Below are 22,079 nucleotides of genomic sequence, written 5' to 3'. Positions count from 1 at the left end.
AGGATCACACCTTAAGGGCGCTGACCTCCACGCCCTCTGCACTGCCACATAGGCAGCATGGAATGACCATGTGCCCACGTTCGTAAGAGGAGTGCAGAGCGGCGAAAACAGGGCATTCCTGGGGGCGTGCCAGGGTAGGGAGGGCAGAAGCGCCATTCCAATGCTTCCTATGCATCATCTGGCATCCCCCTCCCGACTTCCTACAGCTAGGCAGCTGAAATCAGCTGTCTAGCCACAAATTCAGGGTGGCTGAAGCATGGAGGGGATGATCCCCTCCATGCCTTTTTTTTTTTTTTAACCGCTCAAGTTCTTTTTGTCTCAAATACGTTTTTTTTTGGGGGGGGGGTTGGCGAATTTTGGTAAATTCTTATCAAAATCAAACTGAAACAAAATTCTCACCCATCTGTAATGAGGACTACCTACCTGATACAATTTTAGCATATAGAAGTCCTCTATTGTGACACATTGTAGAGGTCATGCAATGGAGAAAAACCTACCTGCTTTCTGTGTACTGATGGGCTGTCTGTCTCTCACATGAGGACATTTGAAAAGTATGTTGCTTGTGGCTTGATGTAATATTTGGTTCCTGGTCCATTAACTCTGTTTATTCCATTTATAATAACTTGCCAAATGAGCACAATAAAGCAGGTATTATATAATCTTTTCTCTGTCAGACTGTGCAGTAAATGTACTCTCCACATGTGCTTAAATAATTTTTTTGCCAAGAACCCATTAAGGAATTCTCATTCCCTTTTTCTTTATCTTGCTTTTTCTCTTTCTCTCAGACACAATATTTCTATTTATATTCTAATGTCCATATGACACTGCTATTTTTCTTTTATTCCCCACCCCCACAGCTTCCAGTGCCAATGGTCAAGAGGGAGGAAAGCTGGTTTGTTTTGTTTTTTTAAGAATTGAAGAAAACATTCATCTAGTCTATCAGACTAAATTAAAAATTGTGATAATCTCCTATTTGCTTGAAGTGAGAAGAATGGGAAAGAGAAAGGAGAGGATTAAACTTGAACTAAATTGCAACAATACGGCAAAATGTGTGGGCAGGTGAAGTAGTCAGCATCAATTTAAAAATAATTTAAATCTAGAGGCACAAACACCATTTTGTAGGGATGAAGAAGTCAATTTAAAAGATTCCCTCCAAATTTAGTCAACCCAACAATTTCCAATAGTCCATAAGACAGTGATTTCCACATCTTGAGAAAGCCAATATAACACCATTGTGTATATCTATGATGACATATCTGAATGGAAATGCATTGTACACTCTATCCATTGGTGTATGTACTTGATAAGCAATATTTTTCTCCGGTCTTTTCAGTACTTCATCTGTAGAACTATAATACAAATATATGTTTTAAAAAGAAAAAGAATAAGAGTACCTCTGGGACCAAGATAACCAAACCCCCATCATGGCTTTGAGAAAAAAGGACATTGACTCTATTCAGCCACACTTCAGCCCCAAAGCAATCATGGAGGTTTCACATGAGCTCAGGTGTGTTCAACCCCTGCGCCCACGTGCTCCAGCCCCCCCAAATCAGTTCTGTTTTTAACGCACATGTATAAGCTTACTCACTCTCCCTCAGAACCCTGAAGCAATGGGTGTGGGGGAGCTATGCTGAATCGACGCAAATAGGAAGCTTCATGGTGAGCATTCTTATTCTGCTCTGTACTATTTTTTTTCCAATGCTAGGAGGTCCCTACCGTTGGTAAAAACTAGAGCTGTGTGCAAATGGCCTCTCAACATTCTCCAGCCTATTTGTAGGCATAGAAACTGGGAGGACAATTTCACCAATTTTTTCCTAGGGGAGGAGAAATTCCCCAGCAGTTTCTCACAGATATGGGTGGCTCACTATTGGCAGGGGTTGTTGCACAGGTTCTTTCTTTTTCCTAAGGGTTTTTGGGTTATTGCACTGCTTCTGTAGGTGGCAACAGCGTTAACTATGTTGAAGCTTCCACTTTTCTGAGGAAGAATTTTGAATTTATTTTGGTTTTTGAGCTTACCTAATCACTGTGAGGTGGCCAAGGGTGCTGTGTGTATTTTCTCTACTACACATCTTTCCATTGCTCTTCAACCTCCAAGGCCACCTGCCATTCCTGAACTGAAAAAGTCCCATTGGAGGCATTACCTCATGATGTCTTCCTCATGATAGCTTTAACTGAAATGTGGGAAGCTGAGGAGGCTACAAGCTGCCACAGAAATTATTGTACAATGAAAGACAGGACACTTATGCACACTCCATGGCCACCTCATAAGTAAAGTAAGGACAAGAACCCTAAACCCAGCCCATGAGAATTCTCTGAAATTTCTTCTCCTTTGGATTCCTTTTTGAAAGGAATTCATTTTCTATCAAACTGAATGAGAATGGTTGATAAAAATGTGGGAGAAATTTTTGGCACAGCTCTAGTAAATACCCTCTCAGATCACATTTCTCAACTTGCAGAACTTGGATCTTTTTTGGGCGGAAGGGGGTCCATAGAGACTGATTCAGTGCTTCAGTGAAAGTGTATACTGTGTATAAGTGCATGAAATAAGCATTGGGTCAAAACTTACCTAAGGACAAAATTTCCCCCTTAAGGGCAAATCATTGCCAAAGCTCTGGTTTCAGTTTATTGAAATGAGCATGTGTGGGTTTTGAGCTTGCCCACTTGAGGATTAGGGAGGGAGTGAAAATGATTATACCTAAACAATCCTGCTCAATATATATTTCAGAATTCTTTATGGCACCTGATATTACTTAAAACTGAAAGAAACTCATCTGTAATGCAGAAATCAGGTTCCAGTAGTATATAAACAGAACACTGGGAGAGGTGATCATGTTAGCAGATGTATCATTTAATGTTCCTTATTTTAAAAACTCCAACAAAGAAAGAGCTATATGAATAAGCTGAGATGTTTTAATTAAAAGCAGAGAAGAAAGTAGATTCTGGGCATATTTAAGGATCAAGTATCCTGGTAACAAGAAAGAAATTCCTGTGTGGCTAAAATGTTTACAAAATGAAATGAGAAAAAAATAAAGTTCAAGTAACAAATTTGATCCATTAGAATTATAAAGAGAATAAAGAGAGGAACTCTGGAAATTGTGTTTACAGTAACATTTGATGCTTTATTTATAAAATACAAAAGGCTTCGGGGAGAGGGGGGTTACATGCACATCTCCTACTTTTGCGCTACTTAGTTAGCTTCCATGGCTGTTTTCCATTTCAGAAGTTACCATGCTGTTTAAACTAGGAAGCCATTTTCTAAGCCCCCATAGCCTGGCCACTAGGTGGAGGAGGGGACTTCAAGATGTGGAATATTTCAACACAAGCCAAAAAAACAAAAAAACCCTCCTTGTTTTTAAGTATGAAACTCACTGAGTGGCATTTCATCTATTGAAAAGTGTTCTAGTAACTATACTATACTAGATAAACATACTAAATAATGACAGTACAGAAAAAGCTTGCACAGTGTGAAATGATGAAACTGTTCCACAATTTTTTTGTTTGGATCTTAGTTGAAACATGATTGCTTTTTGTTTAGAGATCAGCCCAGGAGACTGAAACGTAAGGGGAGGGGACAAAACATAGAGTACAGTCCTAATTACTGGAGGTGGTCCAGAGTTTAGAATTGGGTGGAAATACGCTTCCATCTGCCTCTGCCCGGGGGTGGGTGGGGGACATTCTGTCTTCCCCAGCAACTTCATTTTGCCCATGGGAAAACTACCAGTGCAGTTACCACCAGTGTTAGCCATTTCATGAGATAAGATACAGCCCATGACATCACACACACATTCTACTTATGCAGTTTTTGTTGCAAAAAGTAGTTAAAAAAATAGTCTTGTGTTTTGTTTTTCTTTTTTTTCAGGAAAAGGGATTTAAAGCAAAGAAGCAGCAGGCAAGGGAAGGGGTCTTGAAGGGGGCTAAGATTTACCATTGTTATGTTATTATGGTTTGACATGCAAACTTTTGTTATTACTTCTCTGATTGTAAATATTTTAACTGAGTATTTTATCTTTTCAATTATAAATGTTTTTAACTGAGATGTTTTATATCTTTTCTTTTGAAATGTTTTAACTGTGGATGTTCTGTATTTTTTATTTGTATGTTGTAAACTGCTTTGATATGTCTTTTTAGATATATTCAAGCAGTCTATAAATTGATTTAGGGCACAGTCCTAAGGATATAGACGTCATCAGCCTCCAAACTTGGAGGCTGATTACTATCCCATTCTTGGCGCCCGGAGCATGGAGGCGATCCTTGCCTCCATGCTCCAGCCACCCTGTATTTTTGGCTAGACTGGCAATTTCTCCTGTCTAGCCTGGGAGCATCGGAGCAGGAGGGGGACGGGGGAGGCTGCGTGGTGCATACAAAGCTGCATAATGTGGCTTCTGTGGTCTCCTTCCCTCCCTGCCCTCAGGACCACACCCTTTTCACCATCTCTGTGCTCCATTTCTAAGCACAGAGATGTAGCCGGAGCAGAGAGAACCCCACCAGCTACAAGGGGGCAGCGAGGGGACGGGGCAGGGTGCAAGGAGTGCAGTTTCTGGGAATCAAGTTCAGAGCTTTGGCTCCAGCCTCAGTTCCTAAAACTGAAAAATCCTATGACCCTCTAGACAGTGTCTAGTGGCCAAAGGATTGCTGCCTAAATGAACAAATAATAAGTGAATTAGATTTTGCAGGAGCATCAGGATGGGTGAATCTGTCAGTTTTCCTTTCTTCCTTCTTTTTTTTAATCTCTTGTTCTTTCTCCCCTGAATCTGTAGAACTTTCTGAATTTTGGTAAATTCTTATCAAAACCAAACTGCAATAAAATTCTTACCCAATCCAATAGGTCCAGCTATTTTCAGCAGGGAAAGGACCATGATGTACTCTCGGCTGCTTGCTTAACCAGAGCTGTTCACCTCTGCGCCCATCGCCATTTTTTTTTTAAAAAATGGCAATCAGCAGGATGTTCCCATAGTTGTTGTTGTTCAGTCGTGTCCGACTCTTCGTGACCCCATGGACCATAGCACGCCAGGCCTTCCTGTCCTGCGCTCTCTCCCGGAGCGTGCTCAAGTTCATATTCATTGCATCCGTGATGCTATCTAGCCATCTCATTTATTTATTTATTTATTTATTTATTAAATTTATTAATCGCCCATCTGACTGGTCACCCAGCCACTCTGGGCGATGTACAACCCACCATAAACAATTTAAAACAATAAAATTTTACCATAATTTTTTTTTAAAAAATACCCTAACCCACCCCAAATGCCTGCCTGAACAACCACGTTTTTAATGCACGACGGAAGCTCATTAAAGAGGGGGCATGATGGAGTTCCCTAGGGAGGGAGTTCCACAGAGTGGGGGCCACCACAGAGAAGGCCCTCTCCCTCGTCCCCACCAGTCTAGCTGTCCTGGCTGATGGGACAGAGAGAAGGCCATCCGAGGCTGATCTTGTTAAGCAGTTTGTCTGGTGTTGCTGGAGGCGCTCCTTAAGATAGGCTGGGCCGGAACCATATAGGGTTTTAAAGGTCAAAACCAACACCTTGAATTTGGCCCGGAAAACAACTGGTAACCAGTGCAACTCCTTCAGCACTGGAGTGATGTGATCTCGCCGGCGGCTGCCTTTAATCAGGCGAGCCGCCGCGTTCTGTACCAGCTGCAGTTTCCGAACCGTCTTCAAGGGTAACCCCACGTAGAGCGCATTACAGTAGTCTGTAATGTATCTCATCCTCTGCCGTCCCCTTCTCCTTTGGTCTTCAGTCTTTCCCAGCATCAGGGTCTTTTCCAGAGAGTTTTCTCTTCACATTAGGTGGCCAAAATATTGGAGCTTCAGCTTCAGTATCTGTCCTTCCAATGAGCACTCAGGGTTGATTTCCTTTAGGATGGACTGATTTGACCTCCTTGCAGTCCAGGGCACTCGTAAGAGTCTTCTCCAGCACCATAGTTCGAAAGCATCAATTCTTCAGTGCTCAGCCTTCCTTATAGTCCAGCTCTCACAGCCATACATTACTACTGGGAAAACCATAGCTTTGATTAGACGGACCGTTGTCAGCAAGGTGATGTCTCTGCTTCTTACTATGCTGTCTAGGTTGGCCATAGCTTTCCTCCCCAGGAGCAAGCGTCTTTTAATTTCATGGCTACAGTCACCGTCTGCGGTGATCTTGGAGCCCAAGAAAGTAAAATCTGTCACTGCTTCCATTTCTTCCCCTTCTATATGCCAGGAAGTGATGGGGCCAGATGCCATGATCTTCGTTTTTTTAATGTTGAGTTTCAAACCAGCTTTTGCACTCTCCTCTTTCACCCTCAACAAGAGGCTCTTGAGATCCTCTTCGCTTTCTGCCATTAGGGTGGTATCGTCTGCATATCGGAGGTTGTTGATAATTCTCACAGCAATCTTAATTCCGACCTCTGATTCATCCAACCCGGCATTTCTCATGATGTACTCTGCATATAAGTTAAATAAGCAGGGCGACAATATGCAGCCTTGTCGTACTCCTTTCCTGATTTTGAACCAATCGGTTGTTCCATGTCTGGTTCTTACTGTTGCTTCTTGACCCTCGTACAGGTTTCTCAGGAGACAGGTAAGGTGGTCTGGTACTCCCATCACTTTCAGAATTTGCCACAGTTTGTTGTGATCCACACAATCAAAGGCTTTAGCGTAGTCAATGAAGCAGAAATAGACGTTTTTCTGGAATTCTCTTGCTTTCTCCATGATGCAGCGAATGTTGGCGATTTGATCTCTAGTTCCTCTGCCTCTTCGAAACCCAGCTTGTACTTCCGGTAGTTCTCGGTTCGCATACTGTTGAAGCCTAGCTTGTAAGATTTTGAGCATCACCTTGCTGGCATGTGAAATGAGCGCAATTGTGCGGTAGTTTGAACACTCTTTGGCATTGCCCTTCTTTGGAATTGGAATGTAAACTGACCTTTTCCAGTCTTGTGGCCACTGTTGAGTGTTCCAGATTTGTTGGCATATTGAATGCAGCACTTTAACAGCATCATCTTTTAGGATTTTAAATAGCTCGGCTGGAATACTGTCATCTCCGCTAGCTTTGTTGTTACTAATGCTTCCTAAGGCCCACTTGACTTCACTCTCGAGGATGTCCGGCTCAAGTTCAGTGACCGCACTATCATGGCTCTCAGGGACATTCAGATCTTTCCTGTATAGTTCTTCTGTGTATTCTTGCCACCTCTTCTTAATCTCATCTGCTTCTGTTAGGTCCCTGCCTTCTTTGTCCTTTATCATGCCCGTCTTTGCACAAAACGTTCCCTTGAGATCTCCAATTTTCTTGAAGAGATCTCTAGTCTTTCCCATTCTGTTGTTTTCCTCAATTTCTTTGCATTGTTCATTTAAGAAGGCCGTCTTGTCTCTCCTTGCTATTCTCTGGAACTCTGCATTCAGTTGGGTATATCTTCCCCTTTCTCCCTTGCTTTTCGCTTCTCTTCTTTCCTCAGCTACTTGTAAAGCCTCATCAGACAGCCACTTTGCTTTCTTGCATTTCTTTTTCTTTGGGATGGATTTCGTTGCTGCCTCCTGAACGATGTTACGGACCTCCGTCCATAGTTCCTCAGGCACTCTGTCTATCAGGTCTAATCCCTGAAATCTATTCCTCACCTCCACTGTATATTCATCAGGGATATGATTTAGGTCATACCTGAACGGTTTAGTGGTTTTCCCGACGTTCTTCAATTTAAGCCGAAATTTTGCAAGAAGTAGCTCTTGATCTGAGCCACAGTCAGCTCCAGGTCTTGTTTTTACTGACTGTATGGAGCTTCTCCATCTTTGGCTGCAAAGGACATAATCAATCTGATTTCAATATTGACCATCTGGTGACGTCCATGTGTAGAGTCGCCTCTTGTGCTGTTGGAAAAGAGTGTTTGCTATGATCAGCATGTTCTCTTGGCAAAACTCTATTAGCTTTTGTCCTGCTTCATTTTGTACACCAAGGCCATGCCTGCCTGTTATCCCGGTGATTTCTTGACTTCCTACTTTAGCATTCCAATCCCCTATGATGAAGAGGACATCTTTTTTGGGTGTTAGTTCTAGAAGGTGTTGTAGGTCTTCATAGAACCGATCAACCTCAGCTTCTTCGGCCTCAGTGGTTGGGGCATAGACTTGAATTACTGTGATGTTGAATGGTTTGCCTTGGATTCGTACTGAGATCATTCTATCATTTTTAAGATTGTACCCCAGTACTGCTTTTCCCACCCTTTTGTTGACTATGAGTGCTACTCCATTTCTTCTAAGGGATTCTTGCCCACAATAGTAGATATGATGGTCACCTGAATTAAATTCGCCCATGCCTGTCCATTTTAGTTCGCTGATTCCCAAGATGTCGATGTTCAATCTTGCCATCTCATGTTTGACCACCTCCAGCTTACCTTGATTCATTGATCTGACATTCCAGGTTCCTAAACAATATTGTTCTTTACAGCATCGGATTTTCTTTTCACCACCAGACACATCCACAGCTGAGTGTCCTTTCGGCTTTGGCCCAGCCGCTTCACTCTTTCTGGCGCTACTTGGAAATACCCTCTGCTCTTCCCCAGTAGCATATTGGACACCTTCCAAGCTGAGGGGCTCATCTTCCGGCGTCATCTCTTTTAGCCTTGTGATACGTTCCATGGGGTTTTCTTGGCAAGAATACTGGAGTGGGTTGCCATTTCCTTCTCCAGTGGACCACATTTTGTCAGAACTCTGTCCCCATAGACTTATATGCAAAATATAGCCATGGATCTTGTGTATAAGTCTATGGACACATAGACTTATATGCAAGATTCATGGCTCTACTTTGTGTAGAGCACAATGAGCACATCCTGCCGATCGCCATTTTTTTAAGCAACATGGCGATCGGTGCGGAGGCGAATGGGTCAGGTAAGCGGCCCTCAAGCCAGGCAGCTCCATGGAATCCTCGTGGAGTGGAGCCACTCCAGAGGTTTCCATGGGGAGGAGGAATGGATCTCCTCCCCCCTCAGGTGGATTCCCTACTGGAACAGACGGTGGGGAATCCATACATCCCTACCCGGAAGTGCCCGAGCCACCATTATTGTGCACAATGGTGGCTTGCTAGGAGGATGGGCGGCCCTGCAACTTCATTGAGTGCTTGCCAGGCCAAGATGAAGCTCATGCAGCACCGCAAGCAGGTGTGGTCAGTGCTACCAGCTTGGCGAGCACATGACTAAGCCGGGTGAGTCTGGCCATCCCTGTATGCACATACATGCACAAAGAGCAGTGCCATTTTTCCTTATGAATAAGTGCACTGCTGAGAGTTTTACTGTAAAGTAGGGATGTCAAAGAAATCCGCTGCAGATTCAAATGAGGACGGATTCTTTGGAATCCAGCCTCAGGAATCCACAGTGGATCGGGACCATTTACCTCTGCTCCAAGAGGACTGGAGGCGGAACAGCACTCGGCTGCTTCTTGCCAGCCAGAGCCGTTAGCCTCCTCCCTGTCCCTGCCAATTGCCATGTCTTTTCTTTAAAAAAAGAAGGCAATTGGCAGGATGTGCCCATAGACTTAGATGCAAATAGAGTCATGAATCTTGCATCTAAGTCTATGTGTCCATAGGCTTATACACAAGATTCACGGGTCTATTTGCGTATAAGTCTATGGGCACATCCCGCTGATCGCCATTTTTAATTTTTTAAAAATAAAAAATGGCGATCGGCAGGATGTGCCCATAGACTTATACGCAAATATACCCGTGAATCTTGCATATAAATCTATGTAGACTTATACGCAAAATAGACTTATACGCAAAATAGAGCTGTGAATCTTCCGTAGAAGCCTATGAACACATAGACTTAGATGCAAGATTCATCACTCTATTTGCATCTAAGTCTATGTGCACATCCTACTGATTGCTTTTTTTTTTTTTAAGTAAAGACATGGCAATTGGCAGGGACAGGGAGGAGGCGAATGGCTCTGGCTGGCAGGAGGGAAGGTAAGCGGCCCCCAAGCCAGTTCCCCCCCACCGGAATCTTCGTGGAGCAGAGCCACTCTGGAGAATTCTGGGGGAAGGAACAGATCGCCTCCCCCCCCCTTGGATTCCCCACCAGAACAGTGTGGAATCCGTACACCCCTACTGTGAAGTAAACCCACTGAAAGGCCAAAGGTTCAATGGAGGTCAAGGACGCCTTGGCCACTTCAAAGCTCTCAGAAAAGGTCGTAGTGTGTCTTTCTTTGTCTTCCCTTGGTTTCTCTTGCTGAGGAAGGCTATTTCCATAGCTTTGAAGCATCAAGTTGCAGCAGCTGTCCTTATTTTCCAGTCTGCTGCTGATGTGAGGATAAGGTAATATTTTTTTAGATGCCTCATCAGACATCAGTGCTGCAGAGAAAGTGCATTCACCTGGAGCAGTAATTCCCACCCAAGATTTGTTGTGAACAGCACTAGCTATTCCCCAGAAAAAAGTCTTGTCTTAATGCACTTGTAGAGATGGATTCAAAAGCCATCTGAGGCTGGAATGAGCCATAGAGTCAAGTACACGGCCTTTAGTAACTGCATTGCAATAATCATTCTACTGTACATGAATGTAAACTCTTTAATATATTGTATAACATAACCTTAAAACTTACATTAAAAAAACAAGAATATTTACATTTTACAGAAGAACCAGTTTGTAAGTATTTTCACAAATCTGAAATTGGCTTAATGGGGCCAGCCTAGGGCAATTTTTTTGCTGTATGTGTTTTTCTTGGCATGTGGATCCAAATAATTGCTTCCTTTAGCAGATCGCCATCTTGCTGTGGGCTTCCTAAATATTCCTTATCATGATTCATGCTTGTGCTCTGTTCCTCTTTCTTCTAACATATACATAGTGTAAAAATGTACATATCTGTATATGGACCACTTCACAGAAATCATAGACACTAATAGAGAAGTGTTGCTTGTACATGGCTGAGCATGCAGAAGGGTGACTTCTTTGTTCAGCTAACTGTCTAGTTCTTTATTCCTATGGAGGTCTCAGGCCATCTTATATGTGTACAAACTAAAAACCTTAGAGGCTCATAATAATGAAAATACCTGTCACGTTCCTCATGTTTTACAGCTGCAAAGCTCTTTAAAAACTAATTACAACTAAATATAACTAATTAATTCATGAAAGAATTAATCAGGGTATTATGGAAGCCACTTAAAAGTGGTGCTATGATCTACTAAATGAATAGTTCATTAAAACTCTTGAAAACACTGGGGATGTAGTTGTGTAAAGTACATGGAGACACTTGCTCCATGGTTTTAAAGAGGTCCACAGTCTGATTTTTTGAACCCAGTTTAAGCAATTGTAGTAGCCATATTTAAGGCCAGACTGAGTGGTCTTATATTTCTGCAACGTTAGTACAGTTTAGCAACAGATCAGCAATGAAGAAACTGCCCTTTGTCAGCAAGCTTGATTGCACAACCTAGTCATGCCTTTAACATTTTGCTTACTGCAGGCTGTAATCATGTCTTAAGATAGAACATCCTGTGGCCCACTTCCTGTACTGTAAACAACTGTGCTAACTGCAAAACCACGAAAGAGGGGACGGGAGAAAGGGTCGCATGTATGTCATCATTACTATAAAAGAAATGTGTAACCATAGTTCAAGGCTTTTGGCTCTTTGGAAAAGATTCCAGCCTCAAGCCCGCGCGTTAAATAAAGAAGCTCTCATTTTCCTTCACTCCGTGGTCTCTCTGACTTTGATTTCTGCTACATAAATGGTGCCGTGACTCGGATGTGGCAGCTCTAAGCCAGACAGGTGGCACTTGCCTGCTCTTTTTCGCCGCACCAGGAGGGAGACCTTGGCGCACATTTTCCCTTCTTGGCGCCACCGACCTTTTTGTCGGGTGAACGGGAGACCGCTTGCGCCGGGATCTCCTGAACGGCTGTGAGCATCTAGGGAACCCCTGCGAGCGGAGAAAGGAATTTGAGCCCTGCCTGTATCGCAGGTGAAATTGCGTTGAAACCCACATTGGAAGCCTTCAGGAGAAAGGCAAGTATATGGAAAAAGAGGGCCCTGCCTTTAGGGAGAAAGGCCACTGGGCAGAAAAAAAGAGGGCCCCGCCTTGTGAAGAAGGTCAGTGTTAGTATACGTATACGAAAAGGACCTACTCCTTGTGAGTAGAAGGGGGGCCTGATCACACCCCCGAGTGGGCGCCAGTACCCAGCACGCCAGTACTCAGTAGGAAGCTGAGGAAGCTGGGGAAGCCGTTTTCCGCTCTGGTAAAAAGTGGGAAAAGTGGGTGGCAGGGACATATGGATGTAGTGGAGAGAATGATGACTGTGTGAGTGGCTACTGCGGTTTCTGAAGCATACCGTTGACCGTCCGGGTGCCCAGGCCAGTAGCAAAGTGCGTGGTGTATAAAATCCTCTTGTGTCGGCCAATGAGACCCCTTACTCACTGACTAATCCCTATTCCCTAATTGTGTCTGTCTTCAATTTAGGAGGGAGGTTATGGGTGGAGGGGGAAGCAAACCTTGCACCCCCTTGGGATGTATGTTAAAGAATTTTAAGAAGGGTTTCAGTGGAGATTATGGTGACCCCCCCATGACTCCACAACGGTTGCGAACCTTGTGTGAAGTAGAGTGGCCGTCTTTTGGTGTGGGATGGCCCACTGAAGGCTCTTTAGATCTTAGCTCAATTAGTCGTGTATATGCCATTGTGGTAGGGGAGCCTGGGCATCCAGACCAATTTCCCTACATTGATTCATGGGATTCTGTGGTCTGCACCTCTCCCCCCTGGCTTAAGAAATGCTTAGAAACCCAGGCCAAATTTTAGTGCTTAGAAAGGAAAAGATAGCCAATAAAATGCAACCAGTGTTAGACGCCCCAAATGAAGACTTAACAGAGCTAACGGCATTGCCACCCGCCTATGCCCCACTCCCACTGCGGGCCCATGTCACCGTGAGGCCACCGCGCCAAAACACAGGAGTTCCTGAGCCTATGTCGTCTCCCTGGCCTCCCCGCAGAAACCGTACCATAGCCCCACGTTTCGATTTGGAACTGTCACCATTGGCTTCAAGCCTAGCAGGCAATAATTCACCGCTTTCAACTACTGCCCCCAACTCCCCCATGATGCCTGCAGAGACGTCTATTTCTGTAGGGTCTGAAGGTTCTCTTTTATCGCCTCAAACAGCATTAAGTAAGGAAACTGAAGAACTGGAAAGTTTAAGGAATTGGGCTGCAGATTTAGTAAAATCAGCAAATGCCCTTAAGAAAAGATGTTTGTTCCGACAAAGTGACGAAGAGAGCTCACCTACTGTTTGTCAGTCGGAAAACAAGGCTCAACATTTATTTCCCCTGAGGCAAGTAACCCAGATGGTGCATAACCCGGACCCAGAGGCAGAGGCGCATTATATTCCAGTTCAAACTTATACCTATGCGCCTTTTACAACCTCAGACTTATTAAATTGGAAAACCCATTATGCCTCCTATACTACAAAACCTCATGAGTTAGTAGAGCTATGCTCTAGTATTATGGCCTCACATATGCCCAATTGGCAAGATTGCCAACAGCTACTATTGACATTATTCACCACAGAAGAAAGGCGACGAATCCATCAACAGGTAGAGCGTATTGCCTTAGAAAGGGCTCCTGAAAACCATGTAAACCCCCAAGGATGGATGAGAGAAAGAGTGCCCTTAGAGAATCCCCATTGGGAACCAAATACCCCCGCGGGATTAGAGCGTCTTACCCAGTATCAAACCCTGCTGTTGCAGGCTATGAGGGCGGGTATGAAGAAGTCTATAAATATGACTAAAGTCTCCGAAGTGCTGCAAGGCGCAACCGAAGCCCCTGGAGAGTATCTAGAACACCTCTTAGATGCATACCGCCAGTATACCCCCCTCGACCCCGAAGCCCCAGATAACCTGAAGGTAGTCAACATGGCTTTCGTAGCCCAAAGTTACAAAGACATCCGGAAAAAGCTTCAAAAGTTGACTGGGTTTGCAGGAAAAAATTTGACAGAACTCTTAGAAGTTGCTCAGGAAGTGTATGTGAATCGAGATCAAGAAGAAAAGAAAGAGAAAGAGAAGAGAATGGTTAAAAAGGCAGAACTACTAGCTGCAGCACTAGTAGGGCCACAAATTGGAGAAAGAGGCAGAGGAAGAGGCAGAGGGCAAAGAGGACGTGGAAGAGGAAGAAGAGAACTTTTGAGGAGAAATCAGTGTGCACAGTGTGGAAAAGATGGACATTGGTGGCGTGAGTGTCAAGGTGGACCATCAATGTACCAAGAAGGGAATCAAGGAGAATACCAAGGGTGAGCAGGGGGGCAGCCAAGCTGGCAACCTAATAATTGGCAGAGGCAAGGAGAGTCCACAGAGAGATATGAGATGAATCCTTTCACGGGGATGGCCGCGACAGAAAGTCTCGAATAGGACAGACCGGGCCCCCTTCATCTTGGCCCCGGGGAGCCCTTTGTCACCGCCACTGTTGGGGGCCGAAATATTAATTTTATGATAGACACCGGAGCGGCCTCCTCTGTAATAACCTACCCAGTGGCACCCCTCACCCATCAAAAGGTACGAGTAGTAGGGGCGACTGGAGTAGTAGAGGAAAGGCATTTGTTACAACAAAGGACTTGTCAGCTTGGGAGCCATATAGTAAAGCATCAGTTTTTATATCTGCCCGAGTGTCCAATGCCATTATTAGGATGAGATTTGTTATCAAAATTAAGGGCTCAAATATCCTTTGAAGAAGACGGAACAGCGGCTGTAGCCTTTCGGCAGCCTCAGAAGGGCAAGCTTTTGACACTCACTTATCCGCAAGAGGAAGAGTGGAGACTACATTGGACCATGCCAGTTCTTGATGAAGAGCCATGGCAAGCCTTTCAGGTGCCTGGAGTATGGGCGGAAGATAACCCTCCAAGAATGGCCAGATGTGTGCCTCCAGTTGTAGTTGAGTTAAAACCAGGAGCAATACCAGTACATGTGCGACAGTATCCACTGCCACGCCAAGCGATACTAGGAATACAGAAGCACCTAGATCGTCTACTAAAATATGGGATACTCCAAGAATGTCAGTCACTGTGGAATACACCCCTTCTGCCAGTGAAGAAGCCCGGCACTGAAGAATACCGTCCAGTGCAAGACCTGATGATGGTCAACCAAGCAACCGTGACAATACATCCAGTCGTCCCAAATCCCTATGTTTTGCTAGGATTAATTCCATCCGAAGCTACTCATTTTACTATTTTAGACCTGAAAGATGCTTTCTTCTGCATCCGACTGGCCCCCACAAGTCAAGCTATCTTTGCATTTCAGTGGGAAGATCAACTGACAGGGAGAAAAACCCAATTAACTTGGTGTCGTTTACCACAAGGTTTTAAAAACTCCCCTACGCTGTTTGGGACCGCCCTAAGTCAAGACCTTCAAAATTTCCATTCGGAACCGGGAAAAAGAGTTCTGCTGCAGTACGTAGATGATTTGCTTCTTGCAGCATCATCAGAACTTGAGTGTTGGCAAGGGACACGAGAATTGTTACACCTTCTGTGGGAACGCGGATACAAAGTGTCCCGGAAAAAGGCGCAGCTATGTAAAACCCAGGTGTGGGATCTAGGGTTTATAGTGTCTCAACATCAGAGAGAATTGGGCCCCGAACGAAAAGAGACTGTGTGTGCCTTGCCTGAGCCGGCCACTAGAAAACAAGTGCGAGAGTTTCTGGGGGCCGCTGGATTCTGTAGAATTTGGATTCCTAACTTCGCTGTCATGTGCAAGCCCTTGTATGAAGCTACTAAAGGCCCCGAGACGGCACCGTTTCAGTGGGAAGAGTCCCAGAAAAAAAGCTTTCAAAAATATTAAAACAGCACTACTCCAAGCGCCAGCTCTAGGACTGCCTGATGTGACTAAGCCTTTTCTACTGTATGTGCACGAGCGAGACAATGTAGCTGTAGGAGTACTAACGCAGCAGCTAGGCTCCTGGCAGCGACCTGTTGCATATTTATCTAAGCAATTAGACCCGGTCGCAAAAGGCTGGCCAGCATGTTTAAAGGCCATTGCAGCAACAGCCCTCTTAGTCCAAGAAGCAGATAAGTTATCAATGGGACAAGAATTAACTGTTCGAGTTCCACATGCAGTACTCACCCTGATGGAATACAAGGGGAATTATTGGTTCACCAATGAGTGCATGACCAAATACCAAGCCATGCTCTGTGAGAACCCGCGTATCAAGTTAGAAGTGTCATCCAACTTAAATCCAGCTACGTTACTACCAATAGCGCCAGGAAGTCAGCCCGAACATGACTGCATCAAAACTATGGATGAAGTTTACTCCAGCCGTCCAGACTTGCGTGATAGTCCTTGGCCACACCCAGATGTCACTTATTTTACTGATGGAAGCAGTTTTGTCCAAAATGGAAAAAGATATGCCGGCTATGCAATAGTAACAAACGACAAAGTCATTGAGGCCAATCCCTTGCCTGTAGGAACCTCAGCCCAAAGAGCAGAATTAATTGCTCTTATTTGAGCTCTAACATTAGCCGCTAGACTTACCGTCAATATTTACATGGACTCCAAGTATGCCTTCACTACCCTCCACGCCCATGGAGCATTGTATCATGAAAAAGGATTAATAAATTCAGTTGGCCAAGGTCTCAAGAACGTTGCAGAAATATCTGCTTTATTAGATGCTGTATGGCACCCTAAACAAGTGGCGGTAATGCATTGCCGCGGACATCAAAAAGGGACCAGCGATGTAGCAAAAGGAAATAGATGGGCGGATCAAGTAGCAAAACAAGCTGCCCTCCAAAAGGGACAAAATATAGAAAGAGAAGAAGTAACGGTCACAGCAACTCCGCTGTTCCAAGTCAACTTGGCGGATATGTGTCCAGCATATACTCCAGAAGAAGATCAGATGGCTGTTAATTCCCTCCAAGCTAAAAAAACAGCCAAAAAGTGGTGGGAGTTGCCAGATGGACAAATCTATGTACCTCATCGGCTTGCTTGGAGTATTGTACAAATGGCACACAAAGCTACCCATCTAGGAAAAACTGCCCTGGCAGCATTGCTACAGAAGCAAGTTTACATCAATGGCATGCACGGCCTTGCCAATTCAGCGTCTGCGCGATGTGTAGAATGTTCCAAAAATAATCCAAGACAAGGAAAAGGGCCTCCACCAGGAATTCAGCAATATGGTTCTCTCCCTTTTGAAGCCCTACTGGTCGATTTCACCGACATGCCCAAGGCAGAACATTATCGCCACTTATTAGTTTTTGTATGTACTTATACCAAATGGGTAGAAGCCTATCCCACCCGGACTGAAAAAGCTAGAGAAGTTATAAGGGCCTTAATGAGGGACATTATCCCCAGACATGGCCTACCTCTATTCATTGGATCTGATAATGGTCCTGCTTTTATTGACAAAGTATTGCAAGAAATTAACTCGTTACTTGGCATTCAATGGAAACTCCATTGTGCTTACCGTCCGCAAAGTTCTGGACAGGTAGAGAGGATGAATCGAACCCTTAAGACCCACTTAGCCAAGTTATGTCAAGAAACTAAGAGAAAATGGACAGAAATGTTGCCCTTAGCTCTGTTTAGAATTCGCTGTACTCCTCACAAAATTACTGGTTTGTCCCCTTTTGAGTTAATGTACGGCAGGCCTCCTCAAATATTAGTTGGGTTAAGAGGAGACCTACAAGAACTAGCGAATGTCAGTCTAAGGCAGGAAATTCAAGCACTGGGCAAAGTTCTCCAAGCTCAACGCCGGTTTGTCTTGGAGAACCAACCCCCAATTCCCATTACAGAAATTCATCCCTTCCAACCAGGGGATGAGGTGTGGATCAAAGAATGGAGAGATGACCCTCTGATTCCCAAATGGAAAGGACCAAATACTGTTATACTTTCCACCCCTACAGCTGTAAAAGTAGCTGGAATTAAGCCCTGGATACACTGGACGCGAGTCAAGAGGGCAAGGGAGGGGGAATGGACTATAAACAGGAATCCTGAAAATTCTTTAAAAATCACTTTGAAAAAACAGTAAGAAGATTCAGACTAGACCCTACTGTGGACACACCGGGAGACTGTCCACCCAGCGTACGGTCAGATCCCAAGAAGATCAAGTATGTGTGCTGCTAAGCTAGTAATATTAGTAGTAGTAAATTATGTTTCTCTAACAGCATGTAGAAAAGGGGGACCTGGCGTAGGTAAAAGAGAGGTTCTAGAAGGTGATGTCCCAAATTTCTTGCCTGATATAAAAGAGAAAAAGAAATTCCCACAAGGCGGTGTCTTTAAGGAAGAAGGTCTGCCCCAAAAGTTAGCTGAAAACTATTGGCTACACTTAGCTAACATCACTGGAATCACCCACTTCTGCCTCCCAAAGAACCTACCCACCAGTAAGCTCATTAGCACATGTCTAATACCTGTCTGTAGACAACCTGATAAAATAGAAATTAGGGGTTATACTACAGATTTGTCTTATTCTCATAATCCTTCATGGGGTACTGTCTCAAAAACTCTACCCCCTGCAGAGTTCTATTTAAACACCCCTATTGTCGCCGCTACAAATGCTACGTGTGCACGAATGATTAATTGTAAAAAAAGATGTAAAATTGTCCCTGGTCCATCCATAAATTGCAAAACAGTTCAGGATATTCCCTTTAATTTTGCACATGTACTTTTACCTGATGGATGGTTTTGGACCTGTGGTTCCCGTACGTGGTCATTTATTCCAGCCAACTTGTTCGACAGCCAACCATGTTGCCTCAGTCGCCTAGCCCCTTTTCTTCCCCCGTGGCCGATAAAGAAAGCCCATCACCGACAACGTCGAGCTTTAAAGCTGACTGAAGATTGTAATAGCCATTTGCGACTTTACTCCGATTCAGAAAAGCTGGCATTAGCAGTATCATTAGTTGGGATAGGGGGGCTAGCCTTAGAAAATGGTCTAGAGGTTAACCGGTTGGCCTGTGCCATGGCAAAAAGTATAAACGCCACCTCACAAGCTCTGTCCTTGCTCAATAAAGAATTCCATGACCTAAGAGGTGCCGTGCTAGAAAACAGGGCTGGTATAGATTACCTCTACCTCCTTCATCATTTAGGTTGTGAAACCCATCAGAACCTCTGTTGTTTCAATTTATCTGACAATAGCAATGCTATAGATAAACAAATCAACAGACTGCACCAAATTGTGGCCAATATCACAATAGGGAAAAATGATTGGCTTGACTGGCTGACCTCTTGGATTCCAAATCTTAATTGGCTCAAGGCGGCATTTGTTCTAATTCTGCCTGTAGTGTTAATGGGAATACTGTTATGTCTCTGTATCCCCTGGTTTATACGTTGCCTGAAAAATATGCTGAATGCCTTAACCTCAAAGACTGCTGCCCGCTATACGCTGTTAGCACTGCAAGATATAAAATAACCTAGGTTGCTGAGAAATGCTATAATTGTAAGGAAAATTATGCATTTAAGGGGGGAATGTAGTAGCCATATTTAAGGCCAGACTGAGTGGTCTTATATTTCTGCAACGTTAGTATAGTTTAGCAACAGATCAGCAATGAAGAAACTGCCCTTTGTCAGCAAGCTTGATTGCACAACCTAGTCATGCCTTTAACATTTTGCTTACTGCAGGCTGTAACCATGTCTTAAGATAGAACATCCTGTGGCCCACTTCCTGTACTGTAAACAACTGTGCTAACTGCAAAACCACGAAAGAGGGGACGGGAGAAAGGGTCGCATGTATGTCATCATTACTATAAAAGAAATGTGTAACCATAGTTCAAGGCTTTTGGCTCTTTGGAAAAGATTCCAGCCTCAAGCCCGCGCGTTAAATAAAGAAGCTCTCATTTTCCTTCACTCCGTGGTCTCTCTGACTTTGATTTCTGCTACACAATGATGCTCTGATCCAGTTACTGATGTGCCTGCACCAGAGGGCTTTCCATGCATTGGACAGATTTTCTATGTGTGCAAATCCAGACTGGTTCCTCCTATGCAAAGGCTGGGAGAACAAATCCATGCCTATACAATTCCTCATTGGATGTCACTGAATGCTGGCAAGCTGACTTAACACATATGTAAGGGAGGCATACGAACATGAAAAAATAAATAAATAACAAGAGCCATGCTGGGTCAAACCAAAGACCTGTTGAGTCCAGCATAAGGAGATATGAGAATTTCATTTCAGTTGGCAAATCACTCAAAAATCCTCTGTTTGCAATCCCAAATGCGAATGGGAGTGCATGTTCTCTGAAAATGTGTGCCCTAACCGTGGTGCCAGCATTGCGGGCAGGTGGGGTGAGATGTCATAGGGGCCAGAAGGGGCAGTCCGGAGGGAAGGCGAGATCGCCGCCACCCCTCAAGCTGGGTGTGTTTTCGCCCAAGAAATGCCAGCTAGCCACTGACACAGTTAGATGCCCCTCCTAGTTACCCCTTTGCAGATATTTTCAATAAATGTGGCCCGATTTTCAACCCAAACTAGTTGTCTGTGTCTTCTTTAACCCATCTCTGCTTGCAATTGCAAATTCCTGAACTTGTGTTCACATTCACAAAATGCACAATTGAAAAATGCACGACTTCATTTGAACAAACCAAAAAACGGGTCACAAATGTGAATGGGACTGAACTGAAGTGAGCTTTGGAGTAAAGTTAGGGGAATTTCAGGAAGCTCGAGCATCCCTAGTTCTCCCATTCTTAGTCCAGCATTCTGATTCCACAGTGACAAACTAGGTGCTCCAATGAGAAGCCCACAAGAACAACTTTCGAGCGGAGATGGGTTAAAGAAGACGCAGACAACAAGCTTGGGTTGAAAATTGGGCCACATTTATTGAAATAGCTGCAAAGGGGTAACTAGGACGGGCATCTAACTGTGTCAGCGGCTAGCTGGCACTTCTTGGGCAAAAACATACCCAGCCTGAGGGGTGGCGGTGATCTCGCCATCCCTCCGGACTGCCCCTTCTGGGGGAGGTAGACCTTCCGGTGTCACCCCCAACCCGGTGCCGCGAAACACCTGGGTGAGTGAGTAGGGTTGGTCTCCCAGGCAACCCTTATCCCCCCGTCGAGCCGCACAACCCGTTTGGGGGGCCCTCAGGCATCACCTGTCACCATAAGGTGCCTCTGCATGCACACCATCCCTACTTTTCTGTTTTGTCCGTCCTAGCCGCCACAGGAGTCACAAGCCTAGAGCTTGTGAAACTCCCCCCACCTGCGCAGAAGAACTTCCCGCAGGCCCCTTTGCAGATCAGACAGACATATGTTATTCACTAAATGAGACAGGCAGACACCATCCTACCTGTAATGCTCCATGTCCACAGAATTCCCTGGCGGGTGGTGCATCCATCACCTCATTCACCTGGCAATAAGCCATTTCTCTGTGCACTTTCCAACGTGCCCTGCCACTGGCAACGTCATTCCATTCCTTCCCATTGATCCATGGGAGCAGTGAGGGCTGCAATAGGCTACTTCCAGCCAGGTATGCCGGACCACCTGCATCTCAACCAAGGCCTGTTCCATCAGGTCCTCGCCTGGCTTACAGCCAAAGTCATTCCCTCCAATGTGCAGCACCTGGACCTGCGGAGGAAGACTGACAAACTTGGTGGGACAGAGTGAGGAGGGGACTCCCACCATATGCCACGTGTATGGAGCCACTGGATCTTAATGTGACAGGGTTACAGAAGCTGAATTTTGAAGAAGACATACAAGCTCTTCATGCAGCTCCAGACATCAAAACATGCCCATGTAAGAGCACCCGTACCGGTGTACAATGAGTCTGCTGGTCTCAGGAATAAGCACATTAAGGGAAACTACACAATTGCCCTTAAGTCAACAGCAAACGGTTGAAGTGATAAAAAAAGGAGGCCCCTCCTCAGACCCGTGGCATGCCATAAAACCCATAAGGTGCCGCCAGAGCATAATCCGTTGACTTGCGTTTGGCCGTGGGCCACTGCCGTGCCCTTGCCATGCCGATCAATTTGATCACCAAATATGTAAATGGATTACTTTGGGCCAGACCTGTACCTTGCAGCAAATCAAGGCCCTCCGGGACAAGTCGGCCTTGTGAGCCCAGACCAACCCTGCATTCCATTAGGGCTGCTACGTGGAACAGGGAAACGTCTTATTGGAAAGCTCAAATGGAGGGCCATTACCCCCGGAGCCCAAAAGGGGTATCCGGAGAGAGAGGGTGGTTAATTTACTAAT

At 44.8% G+C, this 22,079-nt stretch overlaps 1 protein-coding gene across 1 annotated transcript; it reads left to right on the top strand.

Annotated features, from left to right (window-relative positions):
• The first annotated feature begins 13,271 nt into the window (after nucleotides 1-13,271).
• On the top strand, nucleotides 13,272-16,416 carry LOC146351331 (uncharacterized). The gene is given in 3 exon segments (XM_084845686.1): nucleotides 13,272-14,027; nucleotides 14,367-15,725; nucleotides 15,727-16,416. Coding segments are annotated over 3 exon segments (2,805 nt in total).
• Nucleotides 16,417-22,079: the final 5,663 nt, after the last annotated feature.

Source organism: Heloderma suspectum, chromosome 3 (genome assembly GCF_057233095.1).
Source record: "Heloderma suspectum isolate Gila_16-S chromosome 3, 16-S_ref, whole genome shotgun sequence".
In the NCBI taxonomy this organism is placed as follows: Eukaryota; Metazoa; Chordata; class Lepidosauria; order Squamata; family Helodermatidae; genus Heloderma; species Heloderma suspectum.
The sequence above is the reverse complement of the archived record's forward strand: the minus strand, read 5'-3'. Positions and strand labels throughout refer to the sequence as shown.